At 45.1% G+C, this 14,535-nt stretch overlaps 2 protein-coding genes across 8 annotated transcripts in view; one reads left to right on the top strand and one right to left on the bottom strand.

Moving 5' to 3' along the window:
• ACYP1 (acylphosphatase 1) overlaps positions 1-11,901 on the bottom strand; it is a 14,882-nt gene extending 2,981 nt beyond the window's left edge. The window contains exons 1-3 of one of the 4 annotated variants that reach the window (XM_017528629.2): positions 5,428-5,506; positions 5,149-5,278; positions 4,976-5,067 (exon numbers count right to left, since the gene is read on the bottom strand). In XM_017528629.2, coding sequence (XP_017384118.1) covers positions 4,976-5,059 — 84 coding nt within the window. In that variant the 5' untranslated portion in view covers positions 5,060-5,067; positions 5,149-5,278; positions 5,428-5,506. Of the gene's footprint in view, positions 1-4,975; positions 5,068-5,148; positions 5,279-5,427; positions 5,539-11,430 lie in introns of those variants that run through there. The other 3 variants (XM_017528627.2, XM_017528628.2, XM_037738533.1) reach the window with 3 other exon arrangements.
• Positions 7,642-14,535, top strand: part of ZC2HC1C (zinc finger C2HC-type containing 1C) — a 12,733-nt gene continuing 5,839 nt past the window's right edge. The window contains exons 1-2 of one of the 4 annotated variants that reach the window (XM_017528625.2): positions 7,642-7,646; positions 13,104-14,441. In XM_017528625.2, the coding sequence (XP_017384114.1) occupies positions 13,110-14,441 (1,332 nt within the window). In that variant the 5' untranslated portion in view covers positions 7,642-7,646; positions 13,104-13,109. Of the gene's footprint in view, positions 7,647-11,809; positions 11,956-12,997; positions 14,442-14,535 lie in introns of those variants that run through there. The other 3 variants (XM_037738532.1, XM_017528624.2, XM_017528626.2) reach the window with 3 other exon arrangements.

The raw sequence follows: 14,535 nt of genomic DNA, 5'->3' as shown, positions 1-14,535 counted from the left end.
AAACTTTTCCAAAAAAATAGAAGAGGATCCAAAACAAGAATTAAGCATTAAAAAAAGGAAGAAACACCTCCCAACACATCCTATTAAGTCAGCATCTCATACTAAAACCAAAGATAAAAAATAAAGATAAAAAATAAGGAGGAAAAAAAAAGCCCGAAGTAAAAGAAAAAAGAAATAACCCCCCAAAAAACTAAAGTTGTCACAAGGAAAAGCAACCAAAAAACCATACTCTTATGAACAGAGATGCAAAAATTGTCAGCAAAATACAAGCAAACCAAATCCAGCAACATATAAAAAGAATTGTACACCATGACAAGTTAGGATTTCTTTCAAAAATACAAGGTTGGTTCAATACACAAGAAGTAATCAATTTAATATACCATATTAATAAAACAAAAGCTATATGATCATCTTAATAGATGGCAAAAAAAATCATTTGACAAAAACCAATACCTCTTTTATAATAAAAATACTCAACAAACTAGATCTATGAAAAACCCACTGCTAACATCATACTTAGTGGTGAAAGACTGAAAACATTCCCATTAAGATCAGGAACAAGACAAAGATATCTGCTGTTACTACTCTACCCAGTGTTATACTTGAGTGTCTATCTACAGCAGAGAAAAAGAAAAGTCATTCAGACTGAAAAGGAAAAAGTAAAACTACCTCTACTTACAGATGACATATCTTGTATACAAAAAGTCCTAAGGAACATACACAGGCACATATTAGAGCTAATAAACAGTTCACAAGGTTGTAGGATATAAGACTGTTATACAAAAATCAATTGTATTTCTATACACTAGCAACGAAAACCTAAAAAATGAAATTAAGGAAACAATTCCATTTATAATGGCATCAAAAAGATGAATTGTCTAGGAATAAATTTAACAAAAGAATTGCAAGACATATACGGAAAGCTACAAAACATTCTTGAAAGAAATTAAAGAAAATAAATGGAAAGACATTCCTTATTGATGGACTGGAAGACTTAATATTGTTAAGATGATAACACTCCCCAATTGATCTACAAATTCAACTCAATCTCTATGAAAATGCCAGTGCTTTTGCAGAAATTGAAAAACTGTTACTAAAATTTACATGGAAACATAAGGGACCCAAGATAGCTAAAAATGATCTTGAAAAGGAAAAACAAACTTGAAGGATTCATACTTCCCAATTTCAAAACTTACTACAAAACTGCAGTAACTGAGACAGTATGGTATTGGCCTAAGGATAATGGCTTAGTCTGTTTCATGTTGCTATAAAGAACTACGTAGGTAAGGCTGGGTAATTTATAAAGAAAAGAGGTTTATTTGGCTCATGATTCTGTAGACTGTACAAGCATACGACTGTCACTGGCATCGGGTGAGGGCCTTAGGCTGTTTCCACTCATGGCGGAAGGCAAAGGGGATTCTGCATGTGCAGAGATCTTGTGGTTAAAGAGGAAGGGAGGCAAGGGTGGGAAGGGGTAAGGTACCAGACTCTTTTTAACTAGTTCTTGAGGTAACTAATTGAGTGAGAACTCATTGACCGTTCCACCCCCCAGGAAGGGCATTAATCTACTCATGAGGGACCTGCCCCCATGACTCAAACACCTCCCATTATGCCCCACCTTCAACACTGGGGATCAAATTTCAACATGAGATTTGAAGGAAACAAACCTATAGCAGACAGCATACAGATGAATGGAATAGTACTGAGAGTCCAGAAATAAACCCTTACATTATGTTGATTTTTGAAAAAGGTGCCGTGACGAATGTGGGAAATAATACTCATTTCAACAAATGGTGCTGGGACAACTGGATATTCATATGCAAAAGAATAAAGCTGGATTTCCTACTCACATCACATAAAAAATAACTCAAACTGGAACAAAGACCTCAATCTAAGAGTGTAAACTATGAAACTTTGAAGAAAACATAGGCATGACAGCTGGGTATAGTGGCTCACACCTGTAATCCGAGCACTTTGAGAAGCTAAGGTGGGCAAATTGCTTGAGGTCAGGATGAGCCTGGGCAACATGGTGAAACCTAGTTGCTACAAAAAACAAAAGCAAAACAAACAAAAAAGCACACGCATGAACATTCATGACCTTGGATTAGGCAAAGATTTCTTAGATATAACACTAAAAGTACAAGCAAAAAAAAGAACAGATAAATTTGACTTCATCAAAAGTAAAAACTTTTGTACTTCACAGACACTGTCATGAAAGTAAAAAGACAACCCACAAAATGGGAAAAATATTTGTAAATCATGTATCTGTTTAGGGACTAGTATCCAGGATAAAAACATTCTTTTTTTTTTTTAAAGATGGGGTTTCTCCATGATGGCCGGGCTGGTCTTGAACTCCTGACCTCAGGTGATCCGCCCACCTTGGCCTCCCAAAGTGCTAGGATTACAGGCGTGAGCCACCGTGCCCGGCCAAAAACATTCTTACAACTCAAAAATAAGAAGGCAAATAACTAAAAATGGGGGAAAAGATTTGAATGGACATTTCTCCAAAGAAGACATCAAATATGCCAATAAGAAAATGAAAAGATGCTCAACATCATTAGTCATTAGGAAGGCAAATCAAAACCACCCCAAAAGTATACACGTACAACAGGATATTATTCAGCCTTACAAAGAAAGGAAATTGTTTTTACTTTCATGATATAACACGAATGAACCTTGAGGATATTATGCTAAGTGAAATAAGCCAGCCACAAAAGGACAAATTCTGTCAAATTCCACTCATATGAGGTAACTAGAGTAGTTGAATTAATAGAATGTAGATTTATGACTGTCAAGGGCTTGGAAGAAAGAGAAAATGGAGAGTTAGTGTTTAATGAATACAGAGGTTCACTTTTACAAGATGAAAAGCATTCTGTAGATGTAAAAAAACAATGTGAATGTACTTAAGGCCATTGAATTGTACATTTAAAAATGGTTAAAACAGTAATTTCTATGTTTTATGTATTCTACCACAATTTTAGAAATAAGTGTGCTATATGGTTTCCATATATTTAGGGATTTTCCAGTTATCTTTTTTATTTTTTTATGTGGTTTACTTCCAGTGTAGTTGGAGGACATTTCTTATATGACTCAAATCCTTTTGTTTTTGTTTTTGTTTTTTTTGTTTTTTTGGTGGGGGACGGAGTTTTGCTCTTGTTACCCAGGCTGGAGTGCAATGGCGCCATCTCGGCTCACTGCAACCTCCGCCTCCTGGGTTCAGGCAATTCTCCTGCCTCAGCCTCCCACGTAGCTGGGATTACAGGCACATGCCACCATGCCCAGCTAATTTTTTGTATTTTTTTAGTAGAGACAGGGTTTCACCATGTTGACCAGGATATCAAATCCTTTTAAATGTATTAATACCTGAAAAACAAACAACCGCAATGAGATATTACCTCATACCCACTAGGATGGCTAACATAAAAGACAGTAACCACTGTTGGCAAGGATGTGGACAAATTGGAATTCTCACACATTGCCAGTGATAACATAAAATTGTATAGCTACTTTGGAAAAGTTCGGCAATTCCTCAAAAAGTTAAACATAAAGTTACCATATGACCCAGCAATCTACTAGTATTTACATAATCAATGGAACTGAAAACGTCTACACAAAAATATGTGCTTATGTGTTCACAGCATTATTATTCATAATGGCCAGAAATCAGAAACTCAAACTTCCATCAACTGATGAATGGATAAAACAATGTGGTATATCCATATAATGGGATATTATTCAACCATGAAAAGGAATGGAATACTAATACATGCTACACTGTAGATAAACCTAGAAAACAATATGTTAAGTGAAAGGAGCCAGTCACACAAAAAAGGACACATTTGAATGATTCCATTTATATTAAATATTTAGAATAAGCACGGTGGCTCACTCCGAGTACTTTGGGAGGCTGAGGCAGGTGGATTACCTGAGGTCAGGAGTTTGAGACCAGCCTGGCCAACATAGCTCTCTATTTTAAAAAAAAACCTGGGTGTGGCAGCATGCACCTGTGTTCCCAGCTACTTGGAAGGCTGAGGAAGGAGGATCATTTGAGCCTGGGAGGTTGAGGCTGCAATGAGCTGTGACTGTGCCACCATACTCCAGAAAAAAAAAGAGAAAAAGAGGTACTGACAATTCACACTCATATTTCAAAGATTCAGGTTAGAATTTGAATTTTAAGTACCACAGTCCCAGGAATGAGACACATAAGAAGTCCTGCAGTTCTAACTCATTGTCTGTGGGGTTAGAGACATACTGGGAAAGCAGTAGCCAATACCTGCAGAAGGCAGAGGAAACGAGCTTGCATTTGTGTGTGCCTGTTGAGGGAAGATTAGCCACACTAAAGCAGAGGTAGAGGCTGCCAACACTTTGTCCATCCCCTCAAATACTCCCTTATTGCTCTAGTAAGAATACCAGGCTCCACATTCAGATCCCCTATTCTGGAATGGGTTAAGAGTTTTTAATAAGAAAGACATCAGCTAGAAAAGGTAAATGTTCTTTCAAAACCAAAAAAGAATAGAAAGCAATTAAGTGGAGAATTGAGGGAAACTTGGAGAAAGGTCTGAAGAAAGTGCAGCAGCTACAGAGGAAGCATTTACGTAAGTTATAAAAATGCCATCAGGTCATCGGTCAATGTTAGCCTTCCTCTAAGAAATCTGACTTGGTTTGATGATGCCACAACAGCGAGAACTGGGAACACCCTCTATTCCCCTTGGAAGAGAGAAGCTCATTAATACGTGTGTCTAGATGCTCAGGCACCACTGTTAGAAAAAGACCAGTAATAACAGCAGGATGATCTTCAATTTACACCACGTTTTACCGATTGCACAGCATTTTCTACTCATTGCTCTGCAAACTCCCTCTTTGCCATGCAGCTACCAAACAGCCAGCAGCTTCCAGTTCACAGTTGTCAGGAACATGTCCCTTGTTTCCATGCTCGCAACCTAGGTTACGTCCCCAAAGCCTGCAGGCCACATACCTGAGTATACTTGCGGAAAAACACCCCTTGGACCTTCCCAAAAACTTCATAATCCACTGATATCAGGGTGTCTCCTTCTGCCATGCTCAAACCTGTCAGAAACCAGGAAAGCAGAAGAGTGAAGGACTATTCCAGGACCCGCAAGCCTGAGTCAGAAAGGGCCACACCCACACCTGTCCGTCCTTAACCACTGCGAGTCGCTGTGAGCGGATGTGATAAGGCGTGTGTGAAGGAGGAGCCAGACGCCGGGAGAGGAGGCTTCGGTTCGCAGCTGCCGGCTGAAGCCTCTTCTGGGGAAATCACCTGCTAACCAACGACCTCCTGACATCCATGCCGGCTCCCGCTCTCTCCCTACCAGAATCCCCAGCTACTAACCCCCAGAATCCCCTGCGATTAACATTTTAGTGCTAATCGACCTGACAGGCACACTCCGGGGACCCCTCCCGGCTCACCCTCCTTGTCCTCCCCGCCGGCCGCCGGGATCACACAGGGACCACCTCGCCAACGGCTCACCAAGGCGCGCAAACCTCCGCGCCCGGAAGTTTAGTGTGCAGCTGCCCCTTCGCTATCTCTCATGCCCATCACCTCCGCACGACCAATCAGAGACGGCGCATCGGCCCGAGCCCGCCCAGAAGATGGGAACTTCAGGACGCGGTTGCTCGGCAACCCAAAAAGCTTTGGGTTGGGGATCTGTCCAGGATCTCGGCTGGGCCTCCACACATCTTGCCCTCATCCCATTTCATTCACCAAGCGCACCCCTCTTCTCATTTTCTAATGGGGAAAAAGGCATAGACGAAGAAGTACATTGGGATACATTCAGTTAAATACCGACTGACAGCTACTGTGTGCCAGGCACCTGTTCTAGGTGACCTGGCAAACGTTAGTAAACAAAACAGGATCCCTGTCTTGGAGGAGCTTAATTCTGGAAGTGAGAGACAAACAGTGTACATTAAATACCATAAATAGCTTGTAATCCCAGCATTTTGAGAGGCTGATGCGGGCAGGTCACTTCAGGTCAGGAGTTCGAGACCAGCCTGGCCAACATGGTGAAACCCCATTTCTACCAAAAATACAAAAATTGGCTGGGTGTAGTGGTGGGTGCCTGTAATCCCAGCTACTTGGGAGACTGAGGCAGGAGAATCATTTGAACCTGGGAGGTGAAGGCTACAGTGAGACAAAATTGCCCCACTGCACTCCAGCCTGGGTGATAGAGCAAGACTCTGTTTCAAATAAATAAATAAATAAATAAAAATAAACATTATAAATAGGTTGAGTAGGATACATGTAACCTTTCTGTCCTTTTCATTCAGTTCTCCTTAAATTTTGGGTCATAACTAATCTGGAATAGGGGATAAAGGGACATAAGTGCACAGGAGGTCCCAGTGGAGGTTATTTCTCCTTCTGGGCTTCTGGAAACTACCCATTGGTCTCCCTTACTATGAAAATGTCAAATAATGCTTGAACAAATAACTAAACAAATAAAGTAAGAGCACAAGCAAAATAACTCATGGCTCCAGAGTTACAGTCGAATCGGTCAAATGGCCAAACGACATGTATTTATTTTGGGAAAAGGGAATTGTCAGGGGATTTGGATGAAGATGATTAAAATAGAGTTGATGTGTAAACATTTGAATCCAGCTACCCTTATGATTCATAATATGTGTGGAAAAAAAAACTGTGGTGTTTATTGGACCTTTGTGGATTGCTTGTATACACTACACCCCTTCATAACATAAGACTCCTTACATGAATATGCCAGGTTGGCAGACTTGGCAATGAGAGATGGATTTGTGATGGTAGCCATGGAAATTCATCAATCTGCTAGTTTCCTGCTACAGAGTGAGGATCCATATCCTAGAGAATCATAAAATGTTAGTGTTGGGAGGTGGAGGGTTGGTGGTGGACAAGCCGGATTGAATATTGTGCTTGGCAATATCTGAAAATAACTCTAAACAGAGTATCTGGCTGATGGTATTTCTTTCTCTAAAATTCATTTAAAAAATAGTTTCTCAGCTGGGCACGGTGGCTCATGCCTGTAATCCAAGCACGCTGGGAGGCCGAGGTGTGTGGATCATGAGGTCAGGAGTTCAAGACCAGCCTGACTAAGATGGTGAGACCCCATCTCTATTGAAAATACAAAAATTAGCCGGGTGTGGTGGCGGGCACCTGTAATCCCAGCTACGAGGAGGCTGAAGCAGGGAATTCCTTGAACGAGGGAGACAGAGGTTGCAGTGAGCCAAGATCATGCCACTGCACTCTAGCCTGGGTGACAGAGCAAGACTCTGTCTCAAGAAAAAAAAAAAGTGTCTCTATAGAATTCAAAACCTACTGAGTGTCTAATATGTATGGGCACTCTAAGATATACAAAGATGAATTATATATAATCTTTTCCCTTAAAGAGTTTTTAACTTAGTGTAAGGGGGATATATGCATGCAAGTAATGACAATAAAATGTACGACATGGTAATTTAATTCCTGGAAAATCCATTGAGAGCTCATCAGGAACCAGCCCTGTGCTATAACAAGAACAGAGAATATTACAAACAAGCAAAGAAATGAATTCTGACTGGGAAGATTGGGAAAGGGTTCTTGGAGGATACATCATTTAATCCAAGGTCACACAGCCAGTAAGTGATGGAGCTGGGATGTAGTTCCAGAGAGTCAGTCCAGAGTCAACTCCCATGAATGACATGCTCTACCAGCTCTCAGTCCATGGAGCTTAGAGTAAGGTAGAACCATGGAGATGAAGAAGTACAAGTAGTCAGTTGTGGCTAGACCAGAGGTTCACTACCCTGCTTGTGCATTAGGATCTTTGGGGAATCTTTAAAAAATATTAATGCTCGTCTGGGTGCGGTGGCTCACGCCTGTCATCCAAGCACTTTGGGAGGCTGAGGCGGACAGATCACAAGGTCAAGAGTTCGAGACCAGCTTGACCAACCTGGTGAAACTGCATCTCTACTAAAAATACAAAAATTAGCCAGGAGTGGTGGCATGCACCTGTAGTCCCAGCTACCAGGGAGGCTGAGGCAGGAGGATCGCTTGAACCTGAGAGGCAGAGGCTGCAGAGAGCTGAGATCGTGCCACTGCACCCCAGCCTGGGTGACAAGAGCAAGACTGTCTCAAATTTTTTAAAACAGTAAACTCAATAAAACCTGTGATCAGTTAGAAGGAAGAGGCAATGGTCAGGCACAGTGGCCCTTGCCTGTAATCCCAGCACTTTGGGAGTCCAAGGCAGGTGGATCACCTGAGGTTGGGAGTTCAAGACCAGCCTGACCAATATGGAGAAACCCCATCTCTACTAAAAATACAAAATTAGCTGGGTGTGGTGGTGCATGCCTGTAATCCCAGCTACCCAGGAGGGTGAGGCAGGAGAATCACTTCAACCCAGGGGTGGAGGTTGCGGTGCGCCGAGATCGTGCCATCACACTCCAGCCTGGGCAACAATAGCAAAACTCAGTCTCAAAATAAACAAACAAAAAAAGAAAATAAGGAAGAGGCAACAAAGAGGGAAGCATGGAAGACTGATGCTGTGGGCATGAACAGGCACACTGGAGAAGCCGATCTGAGAAAGGGAGAGGATCATGAGTTTATGTTATCATACAGAATTTGAGGTTCCTGAGGCACAATCTTGTGGAGGTGTCAAATGGACAGTCCTAAATTTGAGTCTGTAACTTATGAGAAAGACTAAAGCTAAGTTGGCTGTCATTTAAACACAGGTGAAACCTGAAATTTCAGCATTTGGTTGAAATCTTTAAAGAAAGGAATGTCTGGAACTACATATATATGTAAGAAATCTGAGGGCTTCAGAACACAAACTTAGGGGGCAGATGGGGAAAAGATATTATATGCCAGAGACTTGGAAGAAAATGGAGCAAGGACATGAAAGAAGAAACCAAGAGGGCACAGGAGCAACTGAGAAGAGCGTTCTAAGTGGGTGGAAAATCAATAATGTCACATGAGTAGGATGAAGAAATGAAGCTTTTGTCTTTGGAAGGTCACTGGTAGCTCTGCAGTTAAATGAAGTGGAGAAAGTAGAAGCCAGGCCCCAGTGAGCTGGACAATGAGGGGGAGATGAGGATATGGGGGCAGCAAATGTGGAGATTCCCATTAAGAAGTCTTGTGGGGAGAAGAGGAGAAATGAATGAGACTGTAAAATGAAAGTTAGGTCAAAGGAAGTAAAGTTTGTTTTGGAGGGGAAAGTTGAGTATCTTTTAAAACCAAAGAGATGGAGTTTATGGAGAGGTACAATTTGAAGTTAATAAGATGCAGGCAGGGTGCTGTAGCTCACATCTGTAATCTCAGTACCTTGTGAGACTGAGGCAGGAGGATCTCTTAATTCCGGATGTTGGAGTCCAGGCTGGGTAACAAAGGGAGACCCTGTCTCTACAGAAAAAAAAAAAAAAAAAAGTTAGCTGGGTGTGGAGGGCACACACCTATAGTTCCAGCTACTCCTGAGGCTGAGGTGGGAAGATTGCTTGAGCCGTGGAAGTTGAGGCTGCAGTGAGCCATGATTGTGTCACTGCACTCCAGCCTGGGTGACAGAGTGAGACCCCGTCTCAAAAACAAAGAACGGGCGCAGTGGCTCACACTGGTAATCCCAGCACTTCTGGGAGGCCAAGGCAGGTAGATCACCTGAGGTCAGGAGTTCAAGACCGGCCTGGCCAACATGGTGAAGCCCCCTCTCTAAAAAAATAGAAAAAAATTAGTCAAAACATAGTGGCAGACACCTTTAATACTAGCTCAGGAGGCTGAGGCAGGAGAATCACTTGAACTCAAGAGGCAGAGGGTGCAGCGAGCCAAGATTGCACCACTGCACTCCAGCCTGTCTCTCTCTCTCTTTCCCTCTCCTTCCCTCTCCTCTATGAGAAAGAAGGGCCACAGGCCTGTTGCTCCAAACTGGCAACAGGGCAAGATTCTGTCTCAAAACAAACAAAAAACCAAACCAAAACAAGCAAACAAACAAAAAAGCAGAAAACAACAAAAAAGGCCAGGTGCAGTGGCTCACACCTGTAATCCCAGCACTTTGGGAGGCTGAGGTGGGCAGATCACAAGGTCAAGAGATCGAGACCATCCTGGCCAATATGGTGAAACCGTGTCTCTACTAAAAATACAAAAAAAAAAAAAAAAAAAAAAAAAAAAAAAAAAGCTGGGTATGGTGGCACATGCCTGTAGTCCCCTAGTGGAAGGCTGAGGCAGGAGAATCACTTGAACCGGGGAGGCAGAAGTTGCAGTGAGCCCAGATAGTGCTATTACACTCCAGCGTGGGCAACAGAGCAAGACTCTGTCTCAAAAACAAACAAACAAAAAACCCCAAAAAACAAAAACAAGAACTAAATGCAGGGGTATTCAGCAGAGCTTTGAGTCAAAAAAAAATAATAATAAAAATAATAATTAAAAAATGCAGGGGTAAAGTGACAAAGTCAATTCCTGGAGGGTACTGAAAAAAACTAATTCGGGGCTGGGCATGGTGGCTCCCGCCTGTAATCCCAGCACTTTGGAAGGCCAAGGCGGGTGGATCATGAAGTCAAGAGATTGAGACCATTCTGCCCAACATGGTGAACCCCATCTCTACTAAAAATACAAAAATTAGCCGGGCGTGCTGACCTGTGCCTATAGTCCCAGCTACTCAGGAGGCTAAGGAAGGAGAATCTCTTGAACCTGGGAGGCGGAGAACTCATGGAAAGAAAGTGGCCCTTCTTTCTCATAGAGGAGAGGGAAAGAGAGAGAGACAGGAGAGAGAGAGAGAGAGAGAGAGTTAGAGAGGAGAGAGACAGGAGAGAAAGAGAGGAGAGAGACAGGAGAGAAAGAGAGAGAGAGGGAGAGAGACAGACAGACAAGCTGGTAAATTCTGCCGAGGTCAGCTGTGGGGGTTGATAATTGGGACCCTGAATGGGGAATGTCTGAAGTTGCATGGAGAGGCGGTGGAGTCAACTAGGGATGATAAGGAAGAATTAAAAACAAAAACAGGACTGACCTGGAGGGTCCACCAAGGAATTTCTTTGTAACATGTAACAGCTGTAATGTGACATGCTGAAGTATTAATACTGTTGACTGCTGTCTACATTATTTTCCATGTGCATGAATTGAGCAGTTACAGGGAAAAAGTGAACTGCCTGTTCCAAACGGTTTACACAAATGAACCGAAGCGAAGAAGAAAAATAAACCTTCTTTTGATGTCAACAAGTTACAGAGTATCATTTAGTGTTGAAACCAGGTTATACTGATTATTTTCGATCTGGTAGTTAACTTTTATTATCATTACATTTGGCTGAGTCATTCCTGGGCCCTAAGTGGAGACGGCCAGAGTTACCGCGTGAGAGTAAAACATTATAATATCAAAATAATTAGATTGGCCACAAAAGCTACCCCGGAAAGATACTGCGTAGCAAAAACGTTGACTGCAAGTTCCAAAGCCTTGGCGAGGACAAGCAGGGAGCGCGCGCGTGCAGCCATACCTGGGGCCCGCCCGGCGCAGCCGAGCGCGCCGAGAAAGGCCAGCAGCAGCCCCGCTCCCGCCAGGCTGGCGGACGCCGGCATCCTGCGGCGGAAACGCGCGGGGGCGCAGCCAGGGCCTCCGCCCTTTGCCCGAGAAGGGCACGCCCTAGGGTCTGGGAGCATCGTTCTCAGTAAAGTACAAGTTCTTCTTTGATGGAGCCCCAGAAAGACTCTCCCGCCCCTCCCCTGTTCCCCGAGGGCAGGGCTGGACCGAGCTGCAGAGTTGAACCGACACTGGGTCAAGTGACGCCCGGACTGACCGCACCCCAACCCCCAGCCGCCCGGGGTCGCTGGTGCACGGCGCCTGCGCGCGTCTCCCCGGGGAGTTCGCGGCGAGGGGCGGGGCTCGGCGCGCCCGTGACTCCGTCTCCAGGCACCGGGAATAACAGAGCCCAGCTGAGAGCGCCTGCGCTGCCGTCGGTCGAGGGGGAGGTCAGATCTGGGAAACTGGGGCCTGGGGTTTACCCTGAGCAGGAGCTGTGCCCAAGGGCCTGAGGTACGCAGAAGGGCGGGGAGACTTGGGGTTAGCATCTCCACCTCCCAAGGGCCCGAAGGGCAGGAGAGCGAGAGGGCTTGTCCCCAAAGGCGGAGTCCGCAGTGGGGGCGCCCCAGTTGACCGTTCGGGACAGAACGTGACTTCGGCCTTCGGGATCTAAAACTGGCCGCAGCCAGGTCAGGTGGCCTCAACGCTCAGGCTACAAAACTTTTACTGTATGCGCCACAGGGACTCCTGGGATGAGGATTTGCCAGCTAGGCACCTGCTCCAGGCCCTAGCAGCCTCTGTGCTCTTTGGAATCAAGCGCAGTTTCAATAGGCGGGAAGACCTGAGAGCTCTTTGTGCCAGTCAGTACCTCTGGGGCACAGCTTTCTCACCTGTAAAATGGTGAGGCTGGACTCAGAGGGAACCCTTCAATTTACAGGTGAAGAAACGGGGCCCAGCAAGGCAGAAGTCGCTGGTCCTGTTACAAGCCTAAGTCCTGACTTTCCATCCGATGCTTTTTCCACCTACTATAGAGTATTACTGTGCGTGGCAGAGGCTGGTGCTGGAGGAAAGAAAGCCAGGTAGCAGGAACACCTGTGGCACCTTCGTTTTTCTATCCTCAGGGCCTAACACAGTGTCTTATGCATTATCATCACTCACCGAATGCTTACTGAAGGGAAACTTTGGCAGATCGAGCACCATTGTCCCTAGAAAAGTTTCAGGAAGGGCCGGGCGCGGTGGCTCACGCCTGTAATCCCAACACTTTGGGAGGCCGAGGCGGGTGGATCACGAGGTCAAGAGATCAAGACCATCCTGGTCAACATGGTGAAACCCCGTCTCTACTAAAACTACAAAAAATTAGCTGGGCATGGTGGCGCGTGCCTGTAATCCCAGCTACTCAGGAGGCTGAGGCAGGAGAATTGCCTGAACCCAGGAGGCAGAGGTTGCGGTGAGCCGAGATCGCGCCATTGCACTCCAGCCTGGGTAACAAGAGCAAAACTCCGTCTCAAAAAAAAAAAAAAAAAAAAAAAAAAAAAAAGTTTCAGGAAATGTGGGCAGGGCAAATGTAGAAATAGTTTGCTCTAGCAGCCAAGAGTGAATCTCAGACAAACTCTTCCCATGTATCTGGTTTAAATCTCCCATAGGCGTCAGCCCCGAATGGCTGGTCTCCAGTTGGCCTCACATCCTGTGGGCGTTATGCTCCCACATAATGCAACAGAAGCTCCAGGGCCCCACTCAACGAAGCAAGACTCTAACGAACAAGGTGACTCTTCCCAGCAGTCCCTGAAGGGGCACCTGAGGAACAGTTTCCAGAAGAAGCTTTTGAGCAACAAAGAGTTGACGCTGAATAAAGTCTACCCTCACCCCAAATGGAACACCCACACAAAAGCGCGGAGCTACTCCTATCCCCACGGTACTGGAATCAGCCAGCAAGATCCAGGAAGTGATTCCCAGGGCCAAGGAAAGTGTTCGTTTTACTCGTCATGCCCTCAATCCTGGTATCCCAAAGCCAATAACCAGGACTTTATCCCCTTTACAAAGAAACGAGTTGGGGTGGACCGGGCGTACCCACTGAAACCTGTGGTCCATCGGAAGTCGGGCAGTATGAGTGAGGCTGGCACGGATGGGGACCAGAATGTCTACCCAAGGCCCCCTGAGCTGAGAGAGTTTTCATCCAGCAACCCTGGTGTGAGGGGCCAGGTCAACTTTTCTGTGCTTGGTACTGCTCCTGCTGTGGTGCAGGAGGAGAGGGCCGCGGTAAACTTCGAGAGGACTGAGCGCGTGCAGATCCGAAGACTAGAAGCTGCAGGGGAGAACTTAGAGGAGGAAATCCGGAGGAAGCAGATTCTTCTGAGGGGAAAGCTGAAGAAGACAGAGGAGGAACTCAGAAGGATCCAGACGCAAAAGGAACAGGCCAAGGAAAATGAAAACAGAGAGCTACAGAAAATTATACTACCCAGGAGAAGAGTTAAAGGTGATAATAGCAACACCACGTACAAACCTATCTTCTCCCCAGACTCTGAGTTTGAGGAAGAATTCGGTAGAGACAGGAGACAGGATGAAGCTTGGGGATGGTCTCAACCAAATTCGAGTCCATTCCAGCTCTCTGATTATAGAATCCAGAGGCTCAAAAGGGAAAGGCTGGTGGCAAGCAATAACAAAATTCGAGACCGAGTCTCAGAGCCGTCGGTGGAGAAGTTCTCTCCGCCTTCAGAAACGCCAGGCGGTTCTTTGCAGGGATCCGCCAGAAATTCCAGCCTGTCCACGGCACCAGACCCCTCAGGTTCCCGCGGCTCCGTTGAAGAGCCACAACTGGGCGAGTGCAGCCACTGTGGGCGCAGGTTCCTCTTGCTCAGGCTGGAGAGACACTCTACCGTCTGCAGCAGGATGCGGGAGTCCAAGAGGAAAGTGTTTGACTCCTCCAGGGCCCGGGCTAAGGGCACAGAACTAGAGCAGTACTTGAACTGGAAGCGGCCAGCTTCAGCCAAGGTAACAAGAGCCTTATGGATGTGACTTGGTGTGGGGATCATTGTAGGGGTCTGTTATGTCATCATCAGTTTTCTTTTCTTTTTTTTTTTTTTTT

Source organism: Cebus imitator, unplaced genomic scaffold (genome assembly GCF_001604975.1).
Source record: "Cebus imitator isolate Cc_AM_T3 unplaced genomic scaffold, Cebus_imitator-1.0 Scaffold54, whole genome shotgun sequence".
Lineage (NCBI taxonomy): Eukaryota > Metazoa > Chordata > Mammalia > Primates > Cebidae > Cebus > Cebus imitator.
This window is presented reverse-complemented; position numbering and strand designations above follow the sequence as displayed.